Source organism: Hylobates moloch, unplaced genomic scaffold (assembly GCF_009828535.3).
Source record: "Hylobates moloch isolate HMO894 unplaced genomic scaffold, HMol_V3 SCAFFOLD_15, whole genome shotgun sequence".
NCBI classification, from domain to species: Eukaryota; Metazoa; Chordata; class Mammalia; order Primates; family Hylobatidae; genus Hylobates; species Hylobates moloch.
This window is the reverse complement of record NW_026652290.1, coordinates 9091407-9100651: the sequence shown is the minus strand read 5'-3', so window position 1 is coordinate 9100651 and position 9245 is coordinate 9091407. Positions and strand designations below refer to the sequence as shown.

Here is a 9245-nt window from a genome sequence, read left to right as displayed (position 1 = left end):
ATCCTCCCACCTTAGCCTCCCAAGTAGCTGGGACTACAGGTGTGCACCACCATGCCGGGCTAGTGTGTGTGTGTGTGTGTGTTGTGTTGACACAGGGTTTCATGTTGCCCAGGCTGGTCTCCAACTCCTGAGCTCAAGAGTGATCAGTCCCCCTTGGCCTCCCAAAGTGCTAGGATTACAGGCTTGAGCCACTGCACCCAGCCATTTTTTTTTTTCAGACGTAGTTTCGCTCTTGTTTCCCAGGCTGGAGTGCAATGGTGCAGTCTCAGCTCACCACAACCTCTGCTTCCCGGGTTTAAGCGATTCTCCTGCCTCAGCCTCTCAAGCAGTTGGGATTACAGGCATGCGCCACCATGGCCAGCTAAATTTTGTATTTTTAGTAGAGACGGGATTTCTCCATGTTGGTCACGCTGGTCTCGAAATCCCGACCTCAGGTGATCCACCCTCCTAAGCCTCCCAAAGTGCTGGGATTACAGGCTTGAGCCACCGCGCCCGGCTGCTCTTTATGCCTGCAAATATGGGGCACTTGCCTTGTGCCAGGCACTATGCTGGGCATTTTACCCTCATTCTTATAGGTAATCCTCATAGCAACTTGAGGAGTGGGGATAATTACAGTATTCCCACTGAACAGATGAGAAAACTGAAGCTCAGACAGGCCAGTGACTGGACCAAGTCAATGATTGCACGGTTAGTTAGTGACAGAGCTGGGGTTTCACGACGTGTTTAAGCACCGCCCCATCAGTTGTGGCCACTAGGCTTAGGCGGATAGCCTCGCAGAGGAGCCTAGGTGGGGAGGGGGACGAAGAAGAAACATTTGGGACTGTAGGATGTTGAAATGGTCTCTTCGGAGGCTGCTGGTATTGAAACTGGGCAAGGTCCCAGGGCCCTAGTAGAGCCGGAGCGTGCTACGTTGCGATCCCTGAGCCACGGGGTTTTCAGCGCACGGGAAGCCAGGCTTGCCAGGTTGGGGCGGCTGGCGGGGCAGGGCTTCTCGGTCCGTCCCAAGTCCAGGTAAGCTCTCGCGACCTGCGCGGGCAGGGAGAACGCGCCCGCACAGTGCTTGCGAGGTGCAGTGCGCCCCTGGGGGCTCCGGGGCCGTCGGGCCAGGTCGGCTTGGCGTCCAGGGACTGGCCGGACGTGCTGGGCCTTTGGCGGGGGTGGAAGAGGAGGTTGCCGCGCCCTGCCCGGCCCAGGTGTCGTCTCCGGGGGCGGGGTTTGGAGCCCCGCAGCGGGAGATTCCCGGGCGGACTGGCGGGCTAGCGTCGAGAGACAGAAGCCGAGGAGAGGAGGCTAAGCCGGGCGGCGCGGGGAGCGCACTGCGCAGGCAAAGTCGCAGGGCCGCCAGCATGTTCTCCCGAAACCACCGGAGCCGGGTCACCGTGGCCAGGGGCTCTGCCCTGGAGATGGAGTTCAAACGTGGCCGCTTCCGACTCAGCCTCTTCAGCGACCCGCCCGAGGTGAGAGACCCGCGTCCCTGCCTTCCCCTTCCGCGGCTCCCAGGGGCAGCCCCAGCCACCTCGGCCTCCTTCCCTCGCCCGCGTACACGCCGAGGGACGGAGACGCACGGTCTGGGTACAAACCCGACGGAGTTGTTGACTTAAAAAGTAAGGTGTGGACAGTCTGCATTTTCATCGGATCCGTGCTGCCCATTCCCCGGCCTGGTTAGGATTATCTTCCTGAGCCTGGAAAAAGCCTGGGTTGGTCTCAATTTGTAGGGCCCCAGCTCGACTCCCAAAATGTGCCCGGACCCCAAAATGTCTTGGGCATCCCCGGGCCAAGGGCGGTGGGCAGTTAGGCGGGCCCCAAGCGCTCGGACTCTTGGCCTGGGCTCCCGCTTGTTCCCCTGCCGCCAGCCCCATCCCATAACCTGTCGCAGCCATCTGGTCCAGCCTCTGTCATCAACCCCGACTTTAGGCCGGGGCCGCTCGCTTCCCCGAAGCCCAATTCAAAGGCTCCTCTATGCCCCTGCAGGGCTTTTAACTCCGTGGGGTTACTTCCCACACGCAAAATTTCCGCCTCCTTTTCTGGGGCCTAAGATGAGTCCAGCCCCTAGGCTGAGCATCTCCCCCCGTCCGCCGTCCACGCGTTAACCTGTTGGAGCCCCACCTGTAACGCCCTAGAGGCTAGGGCGGGGCTGAAGGTGTGTGGTTGAGCGGAGACTGAGAGGGCGTATAGCTACCCCGAAGACTCTTCTGTCCCCAAGGTCAGACTCACACTCGCCCAAGGAGAGCCTAGTTCCAAGCCTTCCCTTCCGGGTCTGGAAAGAGTTAAGTGAGGTGGGCCTTCCTTCCGCCCCCTCTACCTCCCGGCTGGGATTCCAGGCCTGGCTTCTGCCCTTTCCCTCCAGCCTGCCCAGAACAAAGAGGCTCTTTCACACCCTTGTCCCGGCGTCCCGGGCCTTCTCTGACTCAGAAGCTAGTGGACCTGGGGAGAGGGGGCCTTTGTTGGGTCCCCTTGCCCCCAAGCGACTGGTCCCGAGGAACCCGCGTGGGGCCAGCGTGGTGGAGTAAGGGGCGAGGCCCGGGACCAGGGGGTGGGGCCTGTGAGCTGGGGCCGCCCCTGGGATTAGCCCGGCCTTCGGAGACAGCTCGGAGGAGCTGGGGCGGAGCCGCAGGGCCCGGCCGCCGAGTGGAGTGTGACTCCGTGGGCCTGGCGTGGAGGTGGGGGCGCTAGGCTGCAGCTGGCTGGGAATCGGGGTTGGTTTCCTGTCTGGAAGGGAAGGGGCCTGCAGAAGGGAGCGGGGACAGCAGCAGACAGGCACACCCCTGCCTTCCTCTCTCCCTCTCCTCCCTTCTCTGGAAAAGCGAGGTAATTGTGAGCCCAGGGTGGAGCGGGCTGGATGGGGGCCCTGAGTTGGAAGGGGTGGCCTTAGGGCTGGGCTGCTTTACCAACTCACCCCTTTGTCCCACTCCCTGGGCTCACTCTCCCCTGAGGTCCTCACCTCTGTGGCTCTTTTAACTAACTTTCTCAAACTAAGCTGGAACCCCTCTCGGGAAGCTCCAACCTCCTGCAAACCCCATGACTCTAGAACCTGCATGAGGCGTCGTTTCCCTGCCCCCTTCCAGTTGTGCCTGCCCCTCACTGCCCTCTCGGCACACAGATTCTCTGTCCACTAGGCCAGGGATGTGGGCGGGGGCTGGGGAGCGGCCAGAGTCGGAATGAAAGGGCCTTTTTCTTCCACAGCTGGGAGAACAGCTGCCACCAAAGCGAGACTGGACACTCTGTGCCTAGAGCCCCCTCTGCAGCTGGCCTTTCCTCCTGGGACCCCACTCATCCTCACTTCGCTTTCCTTTTCTTCCCTGCCTGGCTCCCGGCAGGGCCCGGGAGCAGCAGTGGGCGAGGAAAATTTGTCACAGCAGCCAGAGGGGTTTAACAGGAGTGCAGAGGGATAAGGGCAGCCTCTGCCCTCTGCCCAAGAGCTAGCCACCTCTTTAAAGACTGAGGGAACAGTGGGAGGAGGAACTGTGGGACAGTGTGGTACCTATCTGTCCCCCCTCTGGAGGGGTTGACAAGGGAAAGGGCACCGGGGGGCACAGAGATGCAGGACAGATTGCACATCCTGGAGGACCTGAATATGCTCTACATTCGGCAGATGGCACTCAGCCTGGAGGTAATCCCCCGACCCTTGGAGTACACACCTCCTTCACTTGCATCCCAGCCCCAATCTCTGCCCTGCCCATTCCTGCTACAGCATGGTGGGGAGAGCCAGGCCTGCTTAAAATGGGAAGAGGGACAGGTAGTTCCCTATGCCTTGTGTTGGGTGCAGTGTGTGGACCCAGGCTCATTTCTGCCCATCATAGTCTTATGTTTGCAGCAAGGTTTTTACACCTATTTCAGGAAGCTCTGTGGGTGAGTGTAGATGTCTGTTCTGGGGACAAGGGTTCCTTTTAGGTATGGGAAGAAGAGAGGAGTTCAATGTGAGAGAGGTTTACAGAAAGGATTTAGCCTTGCTAGAGAAGGACTCTGGGCTATGAGTAAGGATTCTGCTGGCCCTTGAGACGGCAAGGTGCTGTTTATTCATGTATTTGTTTTTTTCAATTCTTTACAGAGACAAGGTCTCACTATATTGCCCAGGCTGGTCCTGGCTCAAGTGATCTCCCTACTTCGACCTCCCAAAATGCCGAGATTACAGGCGTGAGCTACTGCACCTTGCGCTATGTATTCTTAAACACATGTATAAAACAGGTACTATCTGCCAAGCTCCTTTCAACCATAGGATACCTCAGTGAACAAGACAAGAAAGTTCCATTGTAGTGAGAGAACAGAAATACACATACAAACACATAAATAATATCACATAAAGAAATTATGATGAAAATGGGGTGTAATGAAAATCAGATGAGGGAGGCAATGTTAGATGTGGAGGTCAGGGGAGGCCTCTGTTGGGAGATCTTTGAGCTGAGCCCGGGAGGATTTGGAGATATGTGAAGACTGGAGGAAGGGCAAAGGCCCTGATATGAGGATGAGGGTAATATATTTGTGGGAAAGAGAGAGCCAGTGTGGCTGGAATATAGTAGTTGGGGTGGAGCTGATGGGCAGGGGCCAGATCATGCAGGGCCTTGAAGGCCATGATAAGCACCTGGATTTCACCTTAAGTGTGATGTTGGGCCATGGAAGGGTTTTTTTTTTGTTTTTTGTTTTTTTTGAGACGGGGTCTCGCTCTTTCTCCCAGCCCAGAGTGCAGTGGCGCAATCTCAGCTCACTGCAAGCTCTGCCTCCTGGGTTCACGCCATTCTCCTGCCTCAGCCCCCCAAGTAGCTGGGACTACAGGCGCCCGCCACTGCGCCCGGCTAATTTTTTGTATTTTTAGTAGAGACGGGGTTTCACCGTGTTAACCAGGATGATCTCGATCTCCTGACCTCGTGATCCGCCCGCCTCGCCCTCCCAAAGTGTTGGGATTACAGGCGTGAGCCACCGCGCCCGACCAGGCCATGGAAGGGTTTTAAGCAAGGGAATGACTCATGCCGTGTTCGCAAATGTCCACCAGGTGGGAGGCTGTTTCAGTAATAGGGGAGTGAACCTGGTGGTGTGAATTAAAATGCTCGTGGTGGAGAAAGGGAGTAGATTTCAAATGGTGGTGGTAGGTCTGACAGGATTTGCTGATGGATTGGATGGGAGGGGTAAGGCAAAGAAAGAGAACTCCAGGATGATTCCCAGGTATGTGGCTAAGCAACTGGGTGGTGTGGCCGTTTACGGAGATGGGGAAGATGGAGGAAGTTGTGGAAGTGACTGCCTGGACCAGGCAGGGGCTGCTGCTGAGAGGTCAGAGGCAGGACTGCAAAGAGTCTAGATCAGGAATGGCAGGATATTGAATGTGCTGCCCCTCCCTCAAGCCCTGCCCCCACTCCCTGGATCATAGTAGATGTTACTGGTCAATTTTGGCACTCTTTATCAATGAGCCCAGACCTGGCCTCAGAATCTTTCTCAGGAGCATCTTGGCATAAACTGTGCAGGTTGTGTCCTTCACACAGGTGCCAGCCAGAGGTGAGAGTCCTGGTCTGGTTTCAGCTGCATCAGGAGGGAGCACCTTTGTCTAATTTGTTTGCCTGGAGAGGGTCAGCTTTTTCTAATTTGTAGAAAGGTGTCCAGTGAACTCATTGGGACTCTACCTAATTATCCTCCATCAGTGCATGAGATAAAACCTATTTGGGCCGGGCGCGGTGGCTCACGCCTGTAATCCCAGCACTTTGGGAGGCCGAGGCGGGTGGATCACGAGTTCAGGAGATCGAGACCACGGTGAAACCCTGTCTCTACTAAAAATACAAAAAATTAGCTGGGCGCGGTGGCGGGTGCCTGTAGTCCCAGCTACTCGGGTCCCAGCTACTCGGGCATGAACCCGGGAGGCGGAGCTTGCAGGGAGCCAAGATGGTGCCACTGCACTTCAGCCTGGGCGACAGCGAGACTCCGTCTCAAAAAAAAAAAAAAACCTATTTGCCATTCATAGTCCTCTGCACTGTCCACGTCAGTTACATATGGCCATTTAAATCTTACTTTTAGTTCATTAAAATAAAGTAAAACATTAATTCCTTAGTTGCTGTAGCTGTATTTCAAGTGCTAGATGGCTACTGAACATTTCCATCACCACGGAAGGTTTTATTGGACAGAGCTGGTCTAGGTATGTAAATGTTTAAATTCTGCATCCTACCCTCCTCCAAAAAGTGTAAATTTTCTCTGTGGAAGGCCTGTCCAAGTTCTGGGGCAGAGGAGAGGCTTAGTTTCACTTTGGTCACTCTCCTAAAGGAGAATGGCTGAGGGTGCTGTGTTCTTTCTCAACCAAGTTCAGCAGGTCCTCAAAAGAGAGACCCATTGATGTTTCAGGGAATGGCAAGAGAGATAGTCACGGAAGAGTAAATCCAAGAAGACTTTCTGGAGGAAGTGACTCAAGCTGCAAGTAAAGGGGGCTTATTTTAAAATATGTGCTAGGCCCAGGTAGAGATGAGACTTTCCCATATAATTCTCAAACAATGCTACGAAGGAGGTGGAATACTCCCCATTTTACAGACTCAGGTTCCAGGGGTCAAATTCTCTGGGCTTGTCAAGTTCGGAAGCCAGGATTTGTACTTAGCCCTCGTGGAGATTCTGAAGGGAACAGAGGGTGGTGAGAAGCAGAGCAGGAAGTCAGAGACAGAAGAGAGTGGGAGGGGTGGAAGGGATATCAACAGGGGGCCTAATGTGTGTGGGGCCCATGACTCATCCTCTATCCCCTTGGGATTTGACCCAGGTCCAGCTGACACCCAGCTCTGGGCTCTTTCCCAGGGGAAATGCTGCCCACTTGGGGAGAGGGTGTGTTTGGGTGGGGAGGGGGCAACAAGGAACTATACCTGGGGTGGGGAAACGCTAGAAGCACAAGGGTCCAGATCCTGAGCCAGGATTCCCAGTTCCTCTGCCTGAAAGGGTGGGAGCCAGTTTCCTAGGGCGTTCCCGGCCTTGGGCCTTGGGAGAGTGGATTTGGGGCTGGAGAGCAGTAGGGAAATAGAGGAGGTGTCTGGGCTCGTGGTCCCGCTCGTCCATGCTGGGCCCAGCGACCTCCCTAGGGCCCCAGCTCTCCCAATTTATACACTATCCGCCCTCCATACTCTCAGGCAAGGGGTCACCTTGGAGGGCAAACGCTACGCGGGAGGGGCCTCCCGGAGCTGGAGCTGGAGCACGTCGTGAAGGCCAGGAGCCTTTTCCAGGGCGGCGCGGGCTCACTCCAGGAGGTCCCGTCCCGCCTCGATGGAGTCTCGGTGGAGGCACCGCCTTGAGCCAAGCCCAGCCAGGTGCCCGAGGGACCTCCAGCGCCCTGGTACCCCTCAGTTGCTCTCGCGGCAATTGGGAGCTGATGTCACCGGCGCCCTGAGCGCTGCAGCTGGAGGCGGTGCAGCTACACTGGCGCCCTGGCTCCTCCGATTTCCCGCGGCCCTCGGGCCCCGCCGGCTCCCTAGGCCAGTGCAGCTCTCTGGACCGCGCGCGCCTCTGCGTGCCTCTCGCAATGGACCGGGCTGGGGAAGGATCCGTGAGTGCTGGGACTGGGATGAGACTAGCTAAGATGGGGGTTGAGGACACCTCCGTGTCCCCCTCCTGCCGGGCTCACCCATTTGGGATGTTTGTGGCTGAAGCTGGGTGCAGACTGGGGTGGGGGTTGTCGGGCAGCGCAGAACCCTGGTACAGACAAAACTAGACTGGGAGGACCTATGTAGTCTGAAAGGGCTTCCTGGTGAGGGGCTTTGGGAAAGGGTTGGCTTATTACAGAAGGAAAACGGGTGGATGGTGGTGGGGGGAGGTGATAAAAGTCCGGCCTAGCACAGTGGCCCAGAAAATAGCCAAGGGAGCATCTGTAGGCAGGCAGGACAAGGCTTTTAGAAGAGGGAATTTAGGGTGTTCAGGTCTGAGAGACTTGAAGGCTGGAGCCCCTAGGGACAGATGCAAGGGCACAGGGTATGGAGGAGAGCTGGCGTGAGGAAAAAGACAGGTTCGGAGTGGTCACATTAGGTCCCCTGTTTCAAATGGATGGCTCAACTTGTCTCCTGAACCAATCTGTACACTGTGATAGAGTTAGTCTTCCAACTCCTTTGGGAAGCTTTCCTTGGTCACCTCAGCCAGAAGCATACAGAGTCTTTCTTGTGAGCATGGTTGTGCCATGACATGGCACTTACGGAGCAGCCATTAAAGTCATCATCTCTCACCTCCCAGCTGGATTTTAAATGTACAGCCTTGGACAGTACAGGGATGCTCCAGTGTTGACTGAGTAAATGCTGCTACCACCAAAGTATAGCATCATTAAAATAAGCATCCCTGCCATTAATGTATACAGCATGCTGGGCACTGTGCTGAGTGCTTTAAGTTCCTGCCTCATAGAATTCTCACAGGCCTAGGACTATTTCCATTCCTGATTTACAGATGGGGAAACTGAGGCTTAGGGAGGTTGAGCAAATTGCCCATTGCTTTTTAAGAAGCAGGACCTCCAGGGCTCCTTTCTAAATGAATGTTCCTGAGAATCCTGGTGTCTCTCCCAGTGCCTCTCAGCTGGCTCTTATCCACAGTCCCTCATTCCTGGACCACCTACCTTCCCCCATTCCTTGCCTCTGACCTCATCTCCCAAGCTCAGAGGGCCAGTAGGTGGTGGTTCTCTTAATTTGGGGTGTATAGGGTTCGTGCAGCGTCAGTGAACACTGTAGGTGGTATCCTCCTTGTCCACTGATCCCTTGCCAACTAGATGTCCCTGGCATCACTTGAGTCTGAGGGATAACTCTCATTTGCCTTTCCTTCTGTCCATTCCCATGAGTTGGTGGTTCTCAATCTGGCTGTACCTCAGAATCACTTGGGGAGTTTTCCAAAAGTACATATGCCCCACTCCTAGAGATTCTTATTCTGCAAATCTTAGGTAGGGCCTGATAATTTTTTTTAAACTCCAAAGATCTAATATTTTTTAAAGGAAATACAATTTCCAGTAGTACAAAGGGTATATATAAAGTATCATTAGGCTGGGCGCAGTGGCTCAAGCCTGTAATCCCAGCACTTTGGGAGGCCGAGGCAGGAGGATCACTTGAGGCCAGGAGTTTGAGACTAGTCTGGCCAACATGGCGAAACCCTGTCTCTGCTAAGAATACAAAAGTTAGGCCAGGCATGGTGTCTCAATCCTGTAATCCCAGCACTTTGGGAGGCCAAGGCAGGTGGATCACCTGAGGTCAGGAGTTCGAGACCAGCCTGGCCAACATGGTGAAACCCCGTCTGTACTAAAAATACAAAAATTAGCTGGGTGTGGT

At 55.3% G+C, this 9245-nt stretch overlaps 1 protein-coding gene across 10 annotated transcripts in view; it reads left to right on the top strand.

Annotated features, from left to right (window-relative positions):
- The first annotated feature begins 767 nt into the window (after positions 1–767).
- Positions 768–9245, top strand: part of RTKN (rhotekin) — a 17587-nt gene continuing 9109 nt past the window's right edge. Inside the window, exons 1-2 of one of the 10 annotated variants that reach the window (XM_032178323.2) lie at positions 1392–1457; positions 3184–3610. In XM_032178323.2, the coding sequence (XP_032034214.1) occupies positions 3539–3610 (72 nt within the window). In that variant the 5' untranslated portion in view covers positions 1392–1457; positions 3184–3538. The other 9 variants (XM_032178324.2, XM_032178322.2, XM_058429187.1 and 6 more) reach the window with 9 other exon arrangements.